Below are 23978 nucleotides of genomic sequence, written 5' to 3'. Positions count from 1 at the left end.
CATTTCTGGTTATTTAGGTGCCGATAAATCGAAAGTTTCCTGTACTTTAAAGAAAGGCAAATTTATTTTTAGCCCCGTTAGAAACGTAATTAATTTTTTCAAAAATTTAAATTATTGTTTAAAATAGTTATTTAATGTAATTTATAGTTATTTTAAAAATGTGATTTAAAAAAAAATTATTTGAAGTTTTAGTGATGTTTTGGGCTGAATTGTATTCATAGATTTGACAGGTCTTCCTGTCAAATCTATGAACACTGATTCCCTGCTACCATTGGCTCTCCATGGCCCACGTGATCCCAGGGGACGCTTCGAACTAACTGCGCCCCTGGGATATGCAAGCACTGCGCGCCGGCAGTTGGAGCAGACCCAGGATCGGAATCCCACGCGGGCCCACAGCACAACAGCCGGTGCGCTAGCTAAGTGCAGGTCGGAGGCTTGCACCCGCGGGAAGCCTCCGACCAAAATTTCTGGGCCAATGTTTTAATATGATCTTCCATGTTGTGTGACAGGACACCCTATCAGATTGTTAAAGTATTTAGTGCATTAACACAATACTAAAGATAGCAAAAGTGTAAATTCAATGTAACATTCATTTTCCACTAAAGTAAATATTAATTCTAAGTTAATTGTTGGACTTTAAAAAAAAAAATAAGTTCCTCAATGGCTAATGACTAAATACATTAGAGATCAGCCAGAGTTCCCACCCCTGATCACTGTTCACAGTCAATTACCAAGTCAGCATTTCCTATCTATGTTCACATGAAGAATGTCCATTTGAACAATGCCCCACAGTTACCACCTTCAGTAGCAAAAAGGAAAAAACATGAGAAATTGGGAAGAAAGAAAAATCAAATGTATATGGGGGGTGGGGTGAGAGTTTCAGCTTTGGGCGCAATCTGGGCGTAAATGGCGCTCAAAATTGCTCTAGTTTTCCCAAAGTGAAGTTATGGTTTAAGTTGCTGCTCAAGCTCATTTGCATAATCACAACCGTACAATCTTCCATGAGCTAGGGCAATCGGACCAGCATTTTAGAAGGTCATTGTTTATTTTTTTCCCTTGCATTAAAAAATATTGCTCGATGTATTTAAGAGTGGTAACCTGGTGCATTTTTATTAATACAACCGAAATTGGGTATATTACAAAAAATAAGCATTTTTAATAAGTATCTAGTCCACCATCCGTGAGTAACCCGATTTAAAAAAAACCTGAAAATGACACTATACAGAACCATTTACTAGTTTCATTGATGTACACTAGTCAGTTTCTTAGTAAATTAACTTTTTTAAATATTTAAACGATTTAAAAAGGTGCCTGCTAGTGCCTTTGCACCTAAAAGAAAACTTAATTTGAAGAGCCTCCTCTTAGGGCCACAAACATGTGCAGTTGGCAGAGACTTGCCATGCTCGTTTATTTGATGAGGGTGTGGCTAGTTGTGTGGGTGGGGCCAGCTTCCAGCAGGAAGCTTTTTTTAAACCAGCTTAAATTTTTTTTGTTGCAGAAACTCGATTTGCGCCGGATGTAACTTGCGCTTGAAATTCTCGATCTTTTACGCTGGTTTGGTTGATTTTGGGCAAATTACGCTTTTGTGAAAAGTCTACCCCATGGAACCCAACATTATCCAGCTTTGCTGCATTAAAAAGGATACAATCCAGAACTTCCAGTTCTGAAGTGTTCTCGATTTGACGTACTCATCGAACATTTCCCGCATATGATCAAATCGTTGCCGTGTTATTGGGACACCAGTGGCAGGAAGCTGCTGTTGGCAGGTACTGAAATTTGGAAGCAAAACGTTACAAGTTGCTACTAATTATTAGGTCAAATAATTTGATGAGCACAACCAACTTCTAGAACAAAACCAAGTACAATACAATTTAACTACCCTATGACTCAGTAAGTTTATCCAGTGAGTAACTGAGTCATACAAACCAGCAAAGTCCCAGGCTCGATCTCCAGTCTGTGCAGAGTTGGCCAGGATGGAGTAAGGGTGAGATACTAGGGGCTGGATTTTGATACTGGGGCGGGCTGGGGTCGTGTAATCCGCATTTCGTGTTAGCCACCAGATTCTAAATCGATGTGGGAAAATGATGCAAATTTAACTTAATGGGCCAATTGAGTTCCAACGTGTGGGAACCCATGGCCAATGAGTTTTTCCAGTCTGAAAGTCGCCTCCGATGACATCATCATTGCTGCTGCATTTAAGGTCTGCAACAAGCCTTGCTTCTTCTGCAGGCTGCCAACCTTTTGGCCTTTGCAGTGAGAGGCACCTGCAGGAAGAATGGCCAGCCAGAGGCCTAGGTCTGCACCCCGCTTCGATGACGTTACCCTGCAGGCTTTAGTTGAGGGAGCAAGAGCACATAAAAAGGTGCTCTTCCCTTCTTCAGGGAGGAAGAAGCCTCCCCAGCAAACCAAGGCTGTGTGGATCCAGGTGGCTGAGGAGGTCAACTCATTGTCAGTAACCCACAGAACCTGGCTTCAGTGCAGGAAGAGATTTCATGACCTTCTGCATACTGGAAAAGTGAGTATGAATTTCCCATCACCCTCAATCTGATCTCCACTGCCTCTCCTTACCAACACTCAGCTTTAGCAATCTCTTCCTCCACATCCCACTTGACACGGACATCTATGCACCCTTACCCATTCCCTCTCTCTCTATGGTCATATTCACCTAACTATTCGACTTTGCAGCCCTCACGCTCCCCATCACGGTGATGCTATGAAAACAACTGACAACACACAGGGAGGGCCCTTGGTCTTGCCACCTCACTCCATCTTTGTCTCCTTCTAAGCATCTATGCTATGGATTCTCTACACTCACTCCTTCATTCTCACTCAACCTCCACTTGTCTCCCTCATTGCAGGAAAAGAGAGCTCACAATGAGAGAGAAAGAGCGAGAAGAGGAGAGTCACCCTCAGTAGCCCACCTCACCCCCTGGGAGGATGTGGTCCTGGAGATCGTGGGAGTGGAGGAAGATGCGCAAGTGGGGGACGGACAGACGGGTGCATCACAGCAAGCTGGTGACAGAATAGTTTTCCATCTCTCTCATTGACATTGCATGAGTCGCTGATAATGATTCTGAAGCTCTAACCGATGGACTTATGATCATCTGCAATATGCAATGTGCATGTAACCTTGGCCTCACATCTCTGACTCTTTCCTTTACTCCCCCACAGGACCATCGCAAGCACCCGTCCCCACTAGCCAGGAGGAAGAGCCTGAGCCTCAAGACTCCTCAGAGGAAGCTGCAACAGAGCATCGGACCTGTGAAGGGGCAGTGACCGGCGGCAGTTAAAAGCGGCGGCAGATTCAAATCGGCGGCAGTTGCGAGGTGAGGCCCGATCAGAGCATCGGACCTGTGAAGGGGCAGTGACCGGCGGCAGTTAAAAGCGGCGGCAGATTCAAATCGGCAGCAGTTGCGAGGTGAGGCCCGATCAGAGCATCGGACCTGTGAAGGGGCAGTGACCGGCGGCAGTTAAAAGCGGCGGCAGATTCAAATCGGCGGCAGTTGCGAGGTGAGGCACACCAAATCAACAGCAGAGGAGAGAGGTAAAAAGTAATCAGAGTGTGACGTCACCAGGGAGCAGGTAAGTGATTGGTTGGTGAGTATTTCTCTTTTTTAAACTTTAACTCTGTAGTTTATAGTTACTAGGGTCTTTTCTGGTGTAGCAGGGACTGTTGGTAGACTATACAAGCGCCTTAGAGATATTTTTAATTGGTGGTAGTAAATTAATTTAAATTAAGTAAAGGGAAGGTCATGCCAGGTGAGCCCAGCCCCGTGATATGCTCCTCTTGCTCTATGTGGGAATTCAGGGACCCCGGTGCCCCTGATGACCACGTGTGCCAGAGATGCATCCATCTGCAGCTACTAGCAGACCGCATTGAGGCGCTGGAGCTGCGGGTGGATGGGTTGTTGAGCATTCACGATGCTGAGAGGGTCGTGGATAGCACGTTTAGTGAGTTGGTCACACCGCAGGGAAGGGCTGCACAGGAAGACAGGAAATGGGTGACCACCAGGCGGAGCAATAGAAGCAGGCAGGTAGTGCAGGAGACCCCTGTGACCATTCCCCTCTCAAACAAGTATACCGCTTTGGATACTGTTAGGGGGGATGACTCACCAGGGGAAGACAGCAGCAGCCAACTTCCTGGCACTGGGGGTGCTCCTGCTGCCCAGGAAGGGGGGAAAAAGAGTGGGAGAGCAATAGTGGTAGGGGATTCTATAGTAAGGGGAACAGATAGGCGTTTCTGTGGCCGTAGACGTGAATCCAGGATGGTTTGTTGCCTCCCTGGTGCCAGGGTCAAGGATATCACTGAGCGGCTGCAGGGCATTCTGGAGGGGGAGGGTGAACACCCAGAGGTCGTGGTCCACATTGGTACCAACGACAGAGGTAAAAAGAGGGATGAGGTCCTGCAGCAAGAATTTAAGGAGCTAGGTGAAGGATTAAAGAGCAGGACCTCAAAGGTTGTAATCTCTGGATTACTCCCCGTGCCACGTGCTAGTGGGTATAGGAATAGGAAGATAGAACAGATGAATGCGTGGCTAAAGGGATGGTGCAGGGGGGAGGGCTTTAGTTTCCTGGATCACTGGGTCTGCTTCTGGGAAAGGTGGGACTTGTACAAGTCGGACGGTTTACACCTGAACCAGAGGGGAACCAATATCCTTGCGGGGAGGTTTGCTAGCACTGCTGGGGGGGGTTTAAACTAACTTGGCAGGGGGATGGGGTACAGAGTGGAGCTATAGTAGGGGGTGATTTACAGCCAAATACAGAGGAAAAAACAAGTCAGCTGGGAAGGCAGAGCAAATATGTAAAGGCAAAAGGGAATATGGCAGGGCTGGAAGGCATTTATTTTAATGCAAGGAGTCTTGCAAATAAGGTGGATGAACTGAAGTTGTTGTTGAACACATGGGAGTACGATATTGTTGCTATCACGGAGACATGGTTGAGGGAGGGTCAGGACTGGCAGCTCAATATTCCGGGGTATAGAATCTTCAGGCGAGACAGAGGGGGGTGTAAAAGGGGAGGGGGTGTTGCAATATTAATTAAGGAGTCAATTACTGCTGTAAGGAGGGACGATATATTAGCGGGTTCCTCTAATGAGGCCATATGGGTAGAACTTAAAAACAAAAAGGGGGCAAGCACTTTGCTGGGAGTGTACTATAGGCCCCCAAACAGTCAGGGGGAGATAGAGGAACAGATATGTAGGCAAATCTCAGAGAAGTGCGAAAATAATAGGGTAATAATAATGGGGGATTTCAACTTCCCCAATATTAATTGGGATAGTCAGAGTGTGAAAGGCTTAGAGGGTGCAGAATTCTTAAAGTGCATCCAGGAGAGCTTTTTGAGCCAACATGTAGAAAGTCCTACAAGAGAGGGGGCGGTACTGGACCTAATTCTGGGGAATGTAGCCGGGCAAGTGGTGGAAGTATCAGTAGGAGAGCATTTTGGCGACAGTGACCATAATTCGGTGAGATTTAAGGTGGTCATGGAAAAAGACAAAGACGGCCCGGAAATAAGGGTTCTAAATTGGGGGAAGGCCGATTTTAATATGATAAGGCAGGATCTGGCCAAAGTGGACTGGGAGCAGCTACTTATAGGAAAATCCACATCAAAACAGTGGGAGACTTTCAGAAGGGAAATAGAGAGAGTACAGCGCCAACATGTTCCTGTAAAGGTCAAGGGTGGGACCAACAAGCAAAGGGAACCTTGGATGACAAGGGATATACAAAAATGCATTAGAAATAAAAGGGGGGCTTTTGGCAGTTACAAAAGACTAAAGACGAAAGAAGCCCTAGAGGAGTATAAAAAGTGCAGGGGCATACTTAAAAAAGAAATTAGGAGGGCGAGGAGGGGCCATGAAATAACACTGGCGAGCAAAATAAAGGAAAATCCTAAGATGTTTTATAAGTATATTAAGGGCAAGAGGATAACCAGGGAAAGGGTAGGGCCCATTAGGGACCAAAGTGGCAATCTGTGTGTAGAGCCAGATGATGTAGGCGGGGTTTTAAATGAATTTTTTGCATCTGTGTTCACTATGGAGAAAGACGATGCAGACATAGAAATCGGGCAAGGGGACTGTGACATACTTGAACATATTAGCATCGAGAGGGAGGAGGTGCTAGCGGTTTTAGCAGGCCAAAAAGTGGATAAATCCCCAGGCCCGGACGAGATGTATCCCAGGCTGCTGTGGGAGGCAAAGGAGGAGATTGCAGGGGCTCTGACACAAATTTTCAGAACCTCTCTGGCCACAGGGGATGTACCAGAGGACTGGAGAACAGCTAATGTAGTACCATTATACAAGAAGGGTAGCAGGGATAAACCAGGGAATTACAGGCCAGTGAGCCTAACATCTGTGGTAGGGAAATTATTGGAAAAAATTCTGAGGGACAAAATTAGTCTCCACTTGGAGAGGCAAGGATTAATCGGGGATAGTCAGCATGGCTTTGTCAAGGGTAAATCATGTCTGACAAATCTGATTGAATTTTTCGAGGGGGTGACTAGGGGGGTGGATGAGGGAAATGCTGTGGATGTGGTTTACATGGACTTCAGTAAAGCTTTTGACAAAGTCCCGCATAGGAGACTGGTCAAGAAGGTAAGAGCCCATGGGATCCAGGGTGCCTTGGCGCGTTGGATCCTAAACTGGCTGAGTGGCAGGAGGCAGAGGGTGATGGTCGAAGGTTGCTTTTGTGACTGGAAGCCTGTGTCCAGTGGGGTACCTCAGGGATCGGTGCTGGGTCCCTTGTTGTTTGTGATCTACATAAATGATTTGGATGAGAATGTAAAAGGTATGATCAGCAAGTTCGCAGATGACACGAAAATTGGTGGGGTGGTCAATTGCGAGGAGGAAAGCCTTAGGCTACAGGACGATATAAACGGGTTGGTCAGATGGGCGGAAAAGTGGCAAATGGAATTTAACCCTGAAAAGTGCGAGGTGATGCATTTTGGACGGACAAATAAGGCAAGGGAATACACAATGAGTGGTAGGACCCTAGGAAGTACAGAGGGACCTTGGTGTACATGTACATAGATCCCTGAAGGCAGCGGAACAGGTAGATAAGGTGGTTAAAAAGGCATATGGGATACTTATATTCTATGCCTCGGCTAATGAAGGCAAGAGCAGGGAGGTTATGATGGAGCTGTACAAAACGCTGGTGAGGCCACAGCTGGAGTACTGTGTGCAGTTCTGGTCGCCTCACTATAGGAAGGATGTGATTGCTTTGGAGAGGGTGCAGAGAAGATTCACCAGGATGTTACCTGGGATGGAGCGCCTCAGCTATGAAGAAAGACTAAACAGGCTGGGGTTGTTTTCCTTGGAGCAAAGAAGGCTGAGGGGGGACCTGATTGAGGTATACAAAATGATGAGGGGCATAGATAGGGTAGACAAAGAGGAACTTTTCCCCTTAGTAGGGGGGTCAATAACAAGGGGGCATAGATTCAGGGTAAGGGGCAGGAGATTTAGAGGGGATTTGAGGAGGAACTTTTTCACCCAGAGGGTGGTTGGAATGTGGAACTCAATGCCCAAAAGGGTGGTAGAGGCAGGAACCCTCACAACATTCAAGAAGCATTTGGATGAGCACTTGGAATGCCATTGCATACAAGGCTATGGACCAAATGCTGGAAAATGGGATTAGACTGGACAGGGATGGATGGGCGGCGCAGACACGATGGGCCGAAGGGCCTCTTTCTCTGCTGTAAAACTCTATGACTATGACTTCTGAGGGCGCAGCGTCAGCAGAATTCACCACACCCATCACCAGCGCAGACACTCACACCTCGGTGGGACCTTCGGGACATAGAGTAGTGTTGTCACCTGGTGTATCACAGCTCACAAGTGAGCATCAGCAGATTGTGGAGACAGGGACAGCAGTGGAGAGTCTTAGTCGGAGGGCGCAGGACTCTACCAGCTTGGCTCAGCTGCACGTCGACCCTCTGCCTCTGGGTCCATCCATAAGATCAGCGGTGCTGGAACTCCAGGAACAGATGCAGGAGTCTCTGGCAGGTTTTGTCTCCAGGGTCGCTGCGAGTGTGGAGCGAATGGAGGAGTCCATTGCGAACATAAGCAGAGCCTTTGTGGAGTCATTGGCACATGAACGCATCACCATGGAAAGGATGGCAACCTCCATGGAGGTGATAAGTCGCCAGAGTGCAGAAAACATGGTGAGTGTTCTGAATAGAATGACATCTCTGGAGGAGCGATGGGCATCTATTTGAACAGAGAAACCAGATCTTCATGGAAGTCCTTCTGAGTAGGACTGCCAGTGCAGATACGGGTCCCCATGGCCCACCTGATGCAAGGTGCTCTCAAGCCACTTGCAAGCGCTGAGGAGGACCTGACCCATGAGAGGGAAGTTGGTGGCAGACATCAAGGAAGTGGGGGCTCCTCTCCAAGTGCTCACACTTCCATGCCAGTGCAGAGCCCTCGGTCAGAGCCCCACCAGAGTCCACACTCAACCGAGATCGGCGTCTCAACCCCTGCACAGCCGCAGGAGCAGCAGACTGTTGGTGAACCCTCACAGGCTCGCAACCCCAGAGGACGCCCGCCAAAGGCGTCGAGACAGGAGCAGCAAGAAAGTGAGCAAGGGGCCTCCACATCTGCTGAAGACACAGGGGAAGCACCACGTCGGAGCACGCGTAAGAGAAAGATACTGCACAAATAGGCACAAGGGTAGTCACTTGGGTGAAATTTGATGTTTTATGTTAAAAAGCCATCAGGTGATTCCTGTAAATAAAAAATGGCTACTGCTGTAGTTGTGGCATGTGTCATTTCGCAAATGGGACTTCCACATTGAGGGCTTAGGATTACTTGCAATTGTCAGTATGGTGGTCAAATTGCTAGGAATCCGCTGGTTCTTGGCCATTGTCGATGCTTAGGTAAGAAGCTGCGAGGCAAAAGTGCTCGAGTGGCTAGGCTAAGCAAATCTGGCCAAGATGAGTGCGTTCCTTGCATCCCGGGCAGCAATGTTCTCAAGTACTGCTGCCGCTGGTTGATGGGCCTCTGCAAGGTGTGCGTTTTTGCTCTCCTCCTCCTCATCCTCATCTGAGGAGGATATGTGAGGAGCCACTTGGTCCTCAGGAATCTGCAAGCCACGACGCTGTGCCATGTTGTGAAGTGCACAGCAAACCACGACGATTCAGGAGACCCTGACTGCAGGGCTCCACCTGATCTATCCAGGCATCTTAAGCGCATCTTCAGCAAACCGATGGTTTGCTCGATTATGGATCTGGTGGAAATGTGGCTGTAGTTGTAGCTTCAGCCTCAGCTTCGTTGGATGGGCTCCTCAACAGCATCATTAGCCACGTCTTCAGGAGATAGCCCTCGTCTCCAAGTAGCCATCCGTTAAGTTGGTCTGGCAGACTGAATAGCGGAGGCACACTAGACTGGCACAGTATGAAGGAGTCATGGCAACTACCAGGGTACTTGGCACAAACATGCAAAATTTCCTTCTTGTGGTCACACACCAGCTGAACGCTAAGGGAGTGGAAGCTCTTGCAGTTGACAAAAATACCTGGATTGCGATGGGGTGCCTTAAGGGCCACATGTGTGCAGTCAACAACGCCCTGCACCCTTGGAAAGCCTGCCAGATTAGCTAATCCAACCGCACGCGCAGTGGCACTTGCTTGATCCTTGGTGAAATGGATGTGATTGTGCGCGATGGCAAAGAGGGCATCAGTTACCTGCGTGATGCAAGTTTGTGCGGCCGCCTGGGAGATGCCGCTGATGTCTGCAGCTGAACCCTGGAATGAGCCTGAGGCAAAAAAGTCGAGTGCGGTGGTGACTTTGATGGCCACTGGTAAGGGTTGTCCACCTGGTCCTCTGGGCTCCAGGTCTTGTTGCAGCATTGCGCAGATGTCACCCACTACCTCTCGCGAAAGTCGGAGCCGCCTTTGGCACTGCTGCTCAGACATGTTGAGGTAGCTGACCCTGTGTCTGTAGACCCTGTTTGGGGGGTATCTCCTGCACCGACAGGCTTCCATGTGCTGGCCCCTTCTGGCCTGCGCAGCTTCAGGTGGGCGAGCAGCAGCTTGGCGATCCTGTTGTTGGTGCTGCTGCTGTTCATGGTTCTGCTGGTGTGCGGCTGGTCTTCGTCCTCATCTAATGTCCAGAAGGGAAGGAAATAAATGGCTCCCATGCTTCTGGTATATGCCTCAGTTGAGGAAGCGCTCAGTCAAGGTGGCGATAGGGGTTTCCCAGGAGGTCACACTGGAGATGGGTGTCAGGCTCCAAACTTCCACAGCTGTGGTTATGCCTTCTAAAAGTTCCCCCAGACCTGAGACAACAAAGTCTTGCCACCTGCAAATGATGGCTGATCAAATCTCCTATTTAATGGTTGAGCTGCAACTGATAGTCAGCAATCCAATTGTGCTACTGCCAGGTTTCACCGTCGTGTTTCAGAACAGGCATGCTTCACGTGGGAAAAGGGTTAAAATCGCAAAGGCCTTTCAAAATGGCATTATAGAGGCAATTTAGTGCTTGTTAAGGGCTTTAATGGCCTATCCCGCCCGGAGACGGGACCATTAGACACGATTTAATGAAAATTGCTTGGAGGCGGGGTCAGGCCCGCCCACCAGTTTTTGCAATTTTAACCCCCCCACACGCCTCCAATCCCGCCTCAACAGCCCCATGAAAATCAAGTCCTAGGTCTTCACCTCTGGGTTATGAATCGGCAAAATTAGCCTGGGATCCACTTCCTACTTATTATCCAATGCCTCCTTTTAGAAGTGCATCTGTACACATCAGATGAGGACTGGGCTTGATTGCCGACAGTCACTTAGATGAGGTACCAGGAGTCAACAGATTCAGGAGAAGACAGGACAGAAAACTGACAACTACCAGTACACAGAACATGCATCAGTGAGGTTAGGCTAGTTGTACACAATGGGAACTGCTGCTTCCTGCACTGTACAAGAACACATGTACAGCAGAGCTTATAGTTTCAAAGAAAGCTTAGTGTACGGAGACAATGTAATTTGGCCAATATGGTCAAATGCATCTCAGGAGGTCAGCCTTAAATCAGCTCAAGCTTAACAACATAAATTGAATACAAACAAAGAATATTGATACTGCAAACTTTTTCTATTGCGGAGGTCAACAGCATATTAATACTATCCGATAGATTTATAAAGTATACTAGACACACCAAAAATATGTTAAAGTAGGTACTACAAAAATATTGTAAGAGGCAACAGCAATTAGAGGAATCCTGCAATCCATCATCTAAACCAGGGGTTCTCAACCTTTTTTGCTTCTGAGGCCTCCCTCCAGTGTTATAAAAATTCCACGAACCCCCTGTAAAACAACACAACTAATTTTTCTGTATAAAAATTCTCTCAGTGCCACTCCGACTCACCATGTTGCTGCTGCTACTGCTATCCCAGAACTGTAGAAAATCACCTGACCCCCCAGTCTCCCTCTTCTCCCCATAACCCCTGCCTCCCTCACCGACAGTTCCCAACACATCAACCAGTCCCGGTTCTCTGCTTGATTGTCAGTCAAACAGCCTTTTTCCCCTATCTCCAATATTTTTATTAACTAATAAACAAAGGTGCACAATGAAAATGAAAAAAAAAAAATCACAAGTTTGTTAAGGCCAGTTATGATTTTTCTCCCAAATTGCTGGCAGCAGTGTCCAGATTAATGTTTTATTCCTGGTGACACCAGGACAATCCTGGAAGGTTGAAATCCTAACTGGAGGGCCACACTGGGTGTGAACAATCAGGTCTGCCTGTGATGCCCTCTATGGTAGAGCAAGATTGCTAACACAAGGTATAGGCTCGTAGGTGAAGAATGAATGAGGTTAGACACCAAAGGGCAGCCAGTACCCTTGTAACTATACTACAGGGTGAGTCAACACTCTTGCTAAAATCTATTGGCTAACACGGAGTTTCCGATATTACGCAGAATAAGTTAAGATTGCAGTTGGACGCTTTTGGTTGCAAGTCTAGAGTCGAATCGGTTGGGCACGCAGGTGGTTCCGGCGGCGCTCTGCCAGTTCCACTGCAACTGTTCGGCCAGCAGGCCAGTCTGCCTGTAAATACAGCGGGACCTGGCGAGGAGACGGAGAGCTCCAGCTGGGGGATCTGCACTCAGCGACTGCCATCTCTCTCCCTTCTCAGCGAGCGGGGGCCTGGGCCCAGCAGCAGCTGCTGCCGTCATCGCAGAGACGTTTGGGAGGGAGGACTAGAGGTTAGTGTTGGGGACAGAGCCGCCAGTTTGCTCAGCTGGATATGACCTTTGCGCAACAGTGTATTTTTCTTTTTTTTTAAAGAAAATCCTGGAGGTTATTTATGGCGGACTCCTGAAACCCTCTCGCGGACCCCCGAAACCCTCTCGCGGACCCCCAGTTGAGAACCCCTGATGTAAACTACATTTTAACCCGACACTTGAAATAAAGCAGTTGGGGAACTGGCATAAAGCTCTGTCATATTATAACCATTTTCGGTGTGTTAGTAATTGCAAAAAAAATTAAAACTTTATTCAAAGCCATAGTATAGAATTGCACAAGGACAATGTTGGAATTTGTTTTAAACATCCAGCAAAATATGTTTACCCACTTGATTGATGCATTAAGCTCCTCAATTTCTTCCCTGAGACGTTTTGCTTCATCCTGCATCTGTGTCCTCTCCTGCTGTAGTTTTGCTATGTATTCCACAGTTTTCTGCAGTGTGGCTGCGTTGCTAATCTACAGAAAGGATTTTAAAGCATCTGGTTAAAATACAAGCTAGATTACCAGTCTTGAGAACTATCTGTAGGTTATAATTGTTTTTTTATCCGATCAGAATCTCCTTTTTCCTCAAGTCTTCTCCCCCTTCCCGTTTCATTTTCTCAGTTTAACATATTTCCCTGAGCTCTCCCCATTTGATTGCATTTCCTTTGTTTCGACATCATTACTCTTTATCTTTATCCTGATATCAACGGTTTTGTTCATTCGCCAACAGATTCTGTCCCATAATCACTTGGTTTCTTGATCACTTTCCAGTTACATTTCCATACTGGGTGAGGTGAAAGACATTGCCTGTGGACCAAATCCAGCCTGCAGTTCCTTTCTTCTGTATGCATATGGAGCAGATCAAACTCCCAGACTTCATGGGTTAGAAAAGACCCTTCCCAATTTGTACAGCTAGACCTAGGAGGGAACAGCATTTTTGCACTAATCAGGAAGCAGTTTCCAGGCCCCGAGACATTTAAAGAGGCTGAAAGGGCTTCCACCTTCAGAACTGTGGGTAAACAAAAAAAAGCAGCAAGGAGTAGGTGTTGATAGGCCAGATCATAACATAAGAACATAAGAAATAGGAGCAGGAGTAGGCCAATCGGCCCCTCGAGCCTGCTTCGCCATTCAATAAGATCATGGCTGATCTGATCCTAACCGCCAATCCACTAACACAGAACCATCTCCTGAATCTAACAGAATTAGACACACGAAATAGGAGCAGGATCAGGCTACACGGCCCCTGGGCCCGCTCCGCTACCCACAGGGCCATGACCGATCCGAACCTAGACTCATGTCCAAATTCCTGCCCGCCCCCCGTAACCCTTAATTCCCTTTACTTCTAGGAAACTGTCTATTTCTGTTTTAAATTTATGTAATGATGTAGCTTCTACAGCTTTTTGGGGCAGCATATTCCATGGGCCTACCACCCTTTGAGTGAAGTAGTTCCTCCTCATCTCAGTTTTGAAAGAGCAGCCCCTTATTCTAAGACTATGCCCCCTAGTTCTAGTTTCACCCATCATCAGGAACATCTTCCCCGCATCCACCCGGTCCAACCCCTTCACAATCTTATATGTTTCAATAAGATCGCCTCTCATTCTTCTGAACTCCAATGAGTAGAGTCCCAATCTACTCAACCTCTCCTCATATGTCCATCCCCTCATCCCCGGGATTAACCGAGTGAACCTTCTTTGTACTGACTCGAGAGCAAGTATGTCCTTTCTTAAGTATGGACACCAAAACTGTACGCAGTATTCCAGGTGCGGCCTCACCAATACCTTGTACAACTGAAGCAATACCTCCCTATTTTTTATATTCTATCCCCCTAGCAATGAAAGCCAACATTCCATTGGCCTTCTTAATCACTTGCTGCACCTGCATACTAACCTTTTGAGTTTCGTGCACCAGGACCCCCAGATCCCTTTGTACTTCAGTACTTTCCAGTTTCTTGCCATTAAGATAATAACTTGCTCTACGATTTTTCCTGCCAAAGTGCATAACCTCACACTTTCCAGTATTGTATTCCATCTGCCAAATCTCTGCCCACTGCCTGTCGATGTCCCCTTGCAGGTTTTTTATGTCCTCCTCACTCACTACTTTCCCTCCCATCTTAGTATCATCTGCAAACTTTGATATGTTACACTCGGTCCCCTCCTCCAAATCGTTAATATAGATTGTAAAGAGTTGGGGACCCAGCACTGACCCCTGCGGAACACCACTAGTTACTGATTGCCAGTCTGAGAATGAACCATTTATCCCAACTCTCTGCCTTCTGTTAGATAGCCAATCCTCTATCCATGCCAGAATATTACCCCCAATCCCGTGATTTTTTATCTTAAGCAATAATCTTTTGTGTGGCACCTTGTCAAATGCCTTTTGGAAATCTAAATACACTACGTCCACTGGTTCCCCTTTATCCACCCTATATGTTACTTCCTCAAAGAACGCCAGCAAATTTGTCAAACATGACTTCCCCTTCATAAAACCATGCTGACTTTGTCCTATTAAATTATGATTATCCAAATGTCCTGTTACTGTCTCCTTAATAATGGACTCCAAAATTTTACCTACCACAGATGTTAGGCTAACCGGTCTATAGTTTCCAGCCTTCTGTCTACTGCCCTTTTTAAATAAGGGTGTTACATTAGCAGTTTTCCAGTCTGTCGGGACCTTTGCCGAGTCCAGGGAGTTTTGGAAAATGATTACCAATGCATCCACAATCCCTACCGCCACTTCCCTCAAGACCCTAGGATGTAAGCCATCAGGTCCAGGTGATTTATCCGCCTTGAGTCCCATTATTTTACCAAGTACCACTTCCTTAGTGATTTTGATCCTGTTTAGCTCCTCCCCCCCTTTAGCCCCCTGTTTGTCCAGTGTTGGGATATTCTTAGTGTCTTCTACTGTAAAGACTGATACAAAATATTCATTCAGTGTTTTTGCCATCTCCATATTTCCCACCATTAATTTCCCGGTCTCATCCTCTAAGGGACCAACATTTACTTTAGCCACCCTTTTTTTTTTATATAACTATAAAAACTCTTACTATCTGTCTTTATATTTTTTGCTAATTTACTTTCATAATCTATCTTCCCTTTCTTAATCAATCTTTTTGTTATGTTTTGCTGTCTTTTAAAGTTTTCCCAATCCTCTATCCTCCCACTAGATTTGGCTACCTTATATGCCCTTGTTTTTAGTCGAATACTATCCTTAATTTCTTTACTTAGCCACGGATGGCTGTCTTTTCTTTTACACCCTTTTCTTCTCAGTGGAATATATATTTTTTGGAAGTTGTAAAATAACTCCTTAAATGTACACCACTGATCATGTATCGTCTTACCCTTTAATCTATTTTCCCAATCCACTCTACTCAATTCTGCTCTCATACCTTCAGTCTCCTTTATTCAAGCTTAGCACGCTTGTTTGAGATGCAACCTTCTCACCCTCTAATTGAATATGGAATTCAACCATGTTATGGTCACTTATTCCAAGGGGATCCTTTACTAGGACATTTTTAATTAATCCTGTCTCGTTACACAGGACCAGATCTAAGGTTGCTTGCCCCCTGGTCGGTTCAGTTACATACTGCTCAAGAAACCCATCCCTAATACACTCAATGAACTCATCCTCAAGGCAGCCCTGCCCAATTTGATTTGTCTAATTAATATGATAGTTAAAATCCCCCATAATTATAGATGTTCCCTTATTACAAGCCTCAACTATTTCCTGATTGATACTCCGTCCAACAGAGTTGCCACTGGAAGACCAAAGTAGTAAGTGGGATAGTGTGTCTTGGGATGAGTGGGTAGACTTTTACTGCATAGCCGGGCTTGGAGTTTCTTTTTTCATACAAACAGTTGGATTCTTGGAAATGAGGGGGAAGGAGCTGGGATTCCTAGCGTGGAAGGGAGAAAAGGAGGAGAGTTCAACGCCTGGGACTCTTATATGGGGACTCAATGATTGTGCCATGTGGATCTGGCACCCTGCTCCAAAAAAGGTTGTACACCTCTGCCATAATCCAAAAACAGGATCAACAGGCAGAAATTTGCAGATTCTGTGTGACTGTAATAGTTACAATCCAGATTTAATCAGTTACTGAAACATTTACTATACACAAACCGGCTTTCAAACCATCATGTCTTATCTATAAACAGGCACCTGATGAAGTGTGGTATGAAATTAGTCAATCAACCTACCGGTTTTACATTAGACTGGGATTTTAAAGTGGTCAGATTGTGAAGAGTGTCAAAACCCATTCTGATGTTAAATCGCCTCTTCTGTTCTGCTGAAATATGGGTCATTCGCCGACTCTGTTGTAAAATGTAAAAAAAGATTATTTACTACAACCATATTATAATACCTAATGGTCATTAGGCAAAAAATAAACAGCTAGGGTTCTACTCCAGATCACTAGACCTACGTACTGCACACATATGGACATTGTAGGACAGGATCGGGCTCACCTGTGATGTCCTAAAACTTGGCAAGAAAAGAGGAGTAAAAAGGTTCTAGTAACATAATACATCAATTTGAGAACACAGTACAATGGAGTAGTAGGATGGAATTTCTTATCCTTTCAGATTCTAACTTTTGTGAATAATTCCAAGTTTTTGCCTTCACTACCCAGAAACCTATGTGGACATCTGTCCTGAACTTAACTCTTAAGTTTATATGTATGTCTCCTTGCTCTACCATCACAATGTAACTTTATAATCTGGACTTTCCAACAAATATTCAGGCAGGCACAGGAAAAGGACAATCCTGCCCTGCTAGAACTCTGTCCACTTTGTGCCCGGTACATTTTCTGGTGTGTAGGACCATTAATTTGGGACTTTTAGTCTTGTATACCATTTCTCACTGTTCAGGCATGCAAAACATCCAATGTAAGAGAGGAGGGGGCAAGAGTAAAATCAGTGACAATCAGAAATTTGCTGTATTTTTAAATAGTTTACTTCTAATAGTGCACCAATATGACAGAAATAAGTTCATATAAACCCTTCTGTGGGTACAAACAAGTTCATTTCAATTAAGTAACAATTAAATTCCAATGCAAGTATGCAGATGATTTCCCAAACATGAGTTTTCCAAAATAGTACTGCACTTGTGCACAGACGGTGAGCAGAGGCCACGTACACTCATACAGGGAGAAGGATAAAGCAGCAGTTGTAATACATTGCTCTCGTGCACCTCCTAGTAACCCATTTACAGAGCAGCTTCATAGAGGTTTGGAGGCAGCTCTGTAAACTATCCCCCAAACTAAGTTAAAGAGGAGAGACTTTTGACTGAGGCGAAAGAAAAAAAAGAAAATCTGTTGTTACCTTAAATGCCACTGGTTGCTCTGGTTTAGTTTTTGTAGAATTGTTTATGGGAGACTGTGGGCTTGGGATTCTCTCCGAAGTTGCTGGCGATCCTTGACCTGAATTCTGTCGTGCCCGGCCTGAAGAAAAATAAATTAAAACTAACTGTGTGTATATTCATTTGATTTATTTTGACAAATTACTCAAGTTAACATATTAAGCACTATGCCCTTAAAGAGGTGAGGTGAGAGTGACTGCCCTTGACATCAAGGCAGCATTTGATCGAGTGTGGCATCAAGGAGCCCTAGCAAAACTGAAGTCAATGGGAATCAAGGGGAAAACTCTCCATTGGTTGGAATCATACCTAGCACAAAGGAAGTTGGCTGTGGTTGTTGGAGGTCATTCATCTCAATCACATGACATCACTGCAGGAGTTCCTCAGGGCAGTGTCCTAGGCCCAACCATCTTCAGCTGTTTCATCAATGACCTTCCCTCCATCATAAAGTCAGAAGTGGGGATGTTCGCTGATGATTGCACACTGTTCAGCACCATTCGAGACTCGTCAGATACTGATGCAGTTCGTGTCCATATGCAGCAAGACCCGGACAACATTCAGACTTGGGCTGACAAGTGGCAAGTAACATTCGCACCACACAAGTGCCAGGCAATGGCCATCTCCAACAAGCGAGACTCTAACCATCTCCCCTTGACATTCAATGGCATTACCATCACTGAATCCCCCACTATCAATATCCTGGGGGTTACCACTGATCAGAAACTGAACTGGACCAGCCATATAAATACTGTGGCTACAAGAGCAGGCCAGAGGCTGGGAATTCTGCGGCGAGTGTCTCACCTCCTGACTCCCCAAAGCCTTTCCACCATCTACAAGGCACAAGTCAGGAGTGTGATGGAATACTCTCCACTTGCCTGGATGAGTGCAGCTCCAACAACACTCAAGAAGCTCGACACCATTCAGGATAAAGCAGCCCGCTTGATTGGCACTCCATCCACCACCTTCAACATTCACTCCCTCCACCACCGGCGCACTGTGGCTGCAGTGTGTACCATCTACAAGATGCACTGCAGCAACTCGCCAAAGCTCCTTTAACAGCACTTTCCAAACCCGCGACCTCTACCACTTAGGACAAGGGCAGCAGACGCATGGGAACATCACCACCTACAAGTTACCCTCCAAGCCACACACCATCCTGACTTGGACCTGTATCGCCGTTCCTTCACTGTCGCTGGGCCAAAATCCTGGAACTCCCTTCCTAACAGCATTGTGGGTGTACCTACACCATATGGACTGCAGCGGTTCAAGGCGGCGGCTCACCACCATCTTCTCAAGGGCAATTAGGGATGGGTACTCAATGCAGGCCTAGCCAGCGACGCCCACATCCCATCAATGAATAAAAAAATATATATACATCAGTTAATGAGAACATACAACAGTAATAATTGCTCAGCTAGCAATACATTCTAAGTGCTAGGATAAAATAAATAATTCAAGAAAGGGAACACATTACTAAGGCTCTAACATAAGATGGGCTTGAATTTGCTTCCCATGGGCAGATACCTCCGACCGGCAAAAACTCTATGAACTTACCTTCTGCCTCGGGATCCACGGAGACTCGTGCTCCTGGGCCTCAATGCATAGACATGTGTAGAGGCCTACAGATCCCAGGGGCGCAGGCGGTTCGCAAGCGCCCCTGGGATCACGTGGGCCGGCCCAACCAATGACAGAAGGGGGCTCCCCATTCATTCTCATGGAGGTTCCACATATACGGAATACCCATAAGTATGAATGGGAATACCCAAAAAAATATCTCTACACTTCAAATACATTTAAAAAAAATCACATTTTAAATTAAAATGGCATTTAATTCAATATTTAAAACAAAAAATTAATTTTGAAAAATAAATTTACATGTTTTAAAGGGGCTAAAAATAAACTTACCTTATTTCACAGGTTTTTAAATGTATAAATTATTGAAAATATTTTATTTTTCTGTTTTTCAAAACTCTTACGCTGGTAAAAGCAGCTTTTACCGGGCGTAAGAATTTCATGGGCATTCGCTGGGCAGAAGTTCGCCCGCGGATGCCTTTCTCCTGGGAATGCGGAGGAGCTGTCAAGAGAATTCTTGACAAATCGCAAGTTCTGGGTTTTAGCGCATGCCTGACGGCACTTATGAGGCCCTTACGGACGCATGCGCACCCATAGGGGTCGCAAATTACGGGCTATTAACTTATGGCCGAATGTAGCCAATAATAAGTGTAAATATTTTAAGACGGTGTTTGTATGACACAGGACGCTCCTATAGCTGGAAGCGCATGCTTGGATTTATTTGCAGCAGCTTCTTGCAAACTGCATAACTCCTTGAAAGGAAGGAGAGAACCTGCATTTATATAGTACCTTTCATAACCTCAGGACGCCCCAAAACGCTCAACAACCAAAGCATTTTTCGAAGTGTAGTCACTGTGGTAAAGCAGGGAAAAGCAGCAGCCAATTTGCACACAGCAAGCTCCCACAAACAGCAATGAGACAAATAACTTAATAATCTCTTTTATTGATGTTGGTTGAGGGATAAATATTGGACGAGACACTGGGGAGAGTGCCCCTGCTCATCTTTGAATGGTGCCATGGGATCTTTAATGTCCATCTGAGGGGGCCAATGGGGCTTTGGTTTAACTTCTCAACCGCGATGATGGCACCTCCAACAATGCGGCACTCCCTCAGCACTGGACTGAAGTATCACACTAGATTATTTGCTCGAGCCTCTGAAGTTGGACTTGAACCCATGACCAGCCGAGGTGAGAATGTGCTACCACTGAGCCACAGTTAACATTAGAAAAAACATCCTTTATGCACATTAACAATAGTTACAATTTGGGGGTAATCAGCTCTTAGTCTCAGCAGCCATATTAAAAATATAACCATATATCATCTTATTTCCCCCACTCTCTCCCCCCCGCCAAACCAGGTGGCAATTCATGTTGCAGTAGGGCTCCGTGAAAGCCAGCACCCCTTACATACATTGCATAAAGGCAACTTTTCATGCACAAGACTAAAACCATGTCAGGAGGCTACTTTGCCATAGGGATGGGAAAGTGGGGATGGATTGCAGCCATGCCTGATCTTGTCTTCAATCAAAATTCACAAATGTGCCTCATTGTGGATGTCCATGCATTGTAATCTGGAACAGGAACCCTGGTAATATGACAAGTGAGGGATTTCTCCCCCCCACACCACCGTCCCCATGGACATTGAGACTAATTGTAGCATCCCCACTGAGATCTGCTAACTCAACCTGGCCAGGGTTCAAACTTGGGAACCTCTTGGTCTGTAATGCTTATTATCACACTGGGCAATTGATTTAGTCAGTCAGTGAGTTATGAGTGCTCGCAATCAGCTTGGTTTAATATAGATCATAGATGAATATAGGAGTGTGCATGATTGGAAAAAAAAAACCCAGATGGACAACAAATGGTCTTCTCTAGTCCTGAAAATTGTATAGGGAAAAGTAAACAGACCATTAGAAAAAAATACATGGAGACTGCAAAATTCTATTGGGGGTAAACATTCATCTGTGATGTTCAATGTATAAATGTAGAATGAAATATTCCCTAAAATTTTGCTGACTGACCAACATTTTCTGTAAATGCCTAATCTCTCTTCAGAATAAATCACAGAAATAACTGAAAAATTCAAAACCCAATTTAACTTCAGATGGCCGCTTACTTGTTGGTGTGGGTGACGGTGCCTGCTTGCTTGAGGTTGAAGGTGTGATCTGTTCAGCTTTGGGCTGTAACCGGACTGTACTCTGGACTGCATTTGAAGCAAACAACTGCGTTATGGCTGACTTAGCAGGTTGTGAGGGTTGCCGTGATGTACTCATCACTCCTGGCTGTTGCGCTGGGCCAACTAAAATACTGCCATGGAAATCTGTGCGACCTGTGGCCTAGAAGAAAAGATATTAAACAATGTTAAATTTTAACATATATATTGGTGAATTTCAATAATATTCCCATAAAATCTGAAAACTTGAAACAGGCCAAGTTAAAGCCAAATGTTCTGTAAAGCAGATGTCTGATCTGTATCCATAACGACCAGACAGGCTGACACTAAAACAAGCCTCTGGCCAAGTGTTAAAAATATCCTATTGCAATTTTTAAATTGGTCATAAATATTGACAAGTTATACACATAGTCCAAATACTACTACGACCACTACCTAATCGATAGTTCTTCTGGATTAAATGATTAGCATCCATCAGTAAATCTTGCACTACAGGATACATCTTTCTGTTTTGATGTATAAAAACAGAGCGACATGGTCCCATGTCAATTAGCACATCTTTGCCCTTTGATTGGAGCTTGTTTTTAAACTAAAAAAGGAAAACCTTCACAAAAGGTACTTGTGCCTTCATTAAGTGTGGGACAGAAACAGGAGGAAAGCCGGTAAGTATTACAAAGTACAGAAACAGGCCATTTGGCCCAATAAAGCCATGCCAGTGTTCAAACATATTTATTCAAAAAAAATGTAAATGTTTATTTTTGAAATTTAGGGTCAATATTCTAATAATAAAGCTAGTTCTGGCATTTCAGTGATTAGTGTCTATTTTGGCATCATGGCATGTAAGCTGGCAACTTACAAAACTGTCCATCCCAGCAGGATAGTTATTTCTCTTGCACTAGAACACTTCCATTTTAACATAAATCCAAAAGATATGAGAATTCTTGTTGTCCATAGAGACGCGGGGCAGGGTGGAACCTTGGGCAAGAGGAAGCAGCAGAGGAACATAAAACAGTAGGCCAATCAGCCCCTCAAGTCTATTTTGTCATTCAATTAGATCATGGCTAATCTGTATCTCAACTTCATTTACCCACCCTTGATTTATCCCTTGATAGCCTGAATGGTTGGTCTCAGTCTTAGTAAGAAAGAAGTTCATGAGTTCCTCTTACTTGTTAGAGGTGAAGGTGGAGGGGGCAGGGGCGAGGGATTTAAGGAGATGGTTCTTAGTGGAGAAAAGAAGCTTTTCTCTACAGGATGCTCTTGGCATAGTGGGCAATTTTGTCAAAGTGTGAGTCACAATAGTGCTTATTGTGGTCCAGCCAGATCTGGAGTTACGTGGCTAAACAAGATGTACACCAGGTACATTCAAGTGTTTGCCCCTTGGACTTGAGGGGGCAGTCAGAGGCCATACAGGGGAGGGGTGGTGGGGGGGGGGGGGGGGGGGGGGAGTGGCGGGCGGGGGGAAAAGAGTTGGGGAGGACCAGAATGTACAAAGTTTTTCTGAACAGGGCATCAAAAGGTGGAGGTGAAGAAATGGTGGAGCAAAATGATGGTTGCAGAAGAAATGTGATGAATGGAGGGCCAAAGGCTAGGCAGTTAGGAGTATGAAAGTGCAGTTGGAAGTGACTGGGAAACAGTTTTTTTCCAGGGGTGAATACATAAGCAAGTGGGGTTGCAAGGGAATAGAGGTATGTGGATGACGAAGGATATAAGAAAGTGGTTAGAGATAGCTGTGTCTGTGATAGAGACCATGGGAGTAGAGAGGCTACAGGAGATGGCAAAGTTGAAGGGGTGGCTATGACTATTTAGGGAAATTTACAGGGAGAAGTTTAGGGATGATAGTGAATTCTGAGGAAGGAGGGCAAGAGAAGCCGAGATGGAGACTGAAATCACTGGGATGAGGAGTTACTCAGTGCAGAGGCTTAGGGAGGAAAGGAGGGAGAATGTCTTGGGGAGAAACTCAGGGTGGGGTAGACAACGAGGATTTTAAAGGATTACAATTACCATAAAGTAGAATATTTTTCTTTAGCTTCGAACACTTTTCTGTTCAGCAGCTTTTTTCAAATAATATTCAAGAACAAGAGCTTTATTACAGTGAGGCTACATGTGTGTGATTTCACACTTCTTGTAGTTTTGATAATGGCCTGGATTTGAAAGGGCCTATGACCTCATATGCACAGCGTACGTGGTTGTAAGTGCCCTGCAAGTTCCAGGTTTCCGTGTGCGAAACCCGGAACTGGCGATCTGTGAAATTTCAGCTTGTCAGATTGTCCGCATGCACAGGAAATGGACATTCGCTGGCGGAGAGCTGGGCTATTTGCCCAACTGCTGCCCAGCGAATGCTCATGAAACTCTTACGCCTGGTACAAGTAGACGTAGGGCCTTCTTTTACCAGCGCAAGGGTTTAAATAAATATCAAAATACATTTTTTAAAATCATTTAAACATTAAAAAATCTTTAAAATTAGTTTAGGTTATTTTTGGCCCCTTTAAACATTTTAAAATTTATTTTTCAAAAAATAAAATTTTTGTTTTACATGTTTAATTAAATTGTGGTGATTTATTTTTATTTAGGTTGTGTGAAAGTGTTTTTTATGTCATTTCTATTAAGCTTATGGGGATTTTGTATGTAAATGGAAGCCCCACAAGCATAATGGGGATCCCCCTTTGTGATTGGTTGGGCCGGCCC

The 23978-nt window shown here is 45.2% G+C and overlaps 1 protein-coding gene across 5 annotated transcripts in view; it reads right to left on the bottom strand.

Moving 5' to 3' along the window:
• The window catches only part of mlxip (MLX interacting protein), a 122067-nt gene that overhangs the window by 22227 nt on the left and 75862 nt on the right, over positions 1–23978 (bottom strand). For 4 of the 5 annotated variants that reach the window (XR_015072321.1, XM_085961639.1, XM_085961640.1 and 1 more), the window contains exons 11-15: positions 21237–21456; positions 17516–17634; positions 16394–16507; positions 12547–12674; positions 1646–1769 (exon numbers count right to left, since the gene is read on the bottom strand). Coding sequence is in view for 4 of the 5 variants with exons in the window: in XM_085961639.1 (XP_085817765.1) it covers positions 1646–1769; positions 12547–12674; positions 16394–16507; positions 17516–17634; positions 21237–21456 (705 nt within the window). In the remaining variant the exon portion in view is untranslated. The remainder of the gene's footprint in view (positions 1–1645; positions 1770–12546; positions 12675–16393; positions 16508–17515; positions 17635–21236; positions 21457–23978) is intronic. The other variant, XM_085961641.1, reaches the window with a different exon arrangement.

The sequence above is a fragment of the Somniosus microcephalus genome, chromosome 19, assembly GCF_052327205.1.
Source record: "Somniosus microcephalus isolate GS21.2 chromosome 19, FLI_Smic_1.0, whole genome shotgun sequence".
Classification (NCBI taxonomy): domain Eukaryota; kingdom Metazoa; phylum Chordata; class Chondrichthyes; order Squaliformes; family Somniosidae; genus Somniosus; species Somniosus microcephalus.
The sequence above is the reverse complement of the archived record's forward strand: the minus strand, read 5'-3'. Positions and strand labels throughout refer to the sequence as shown.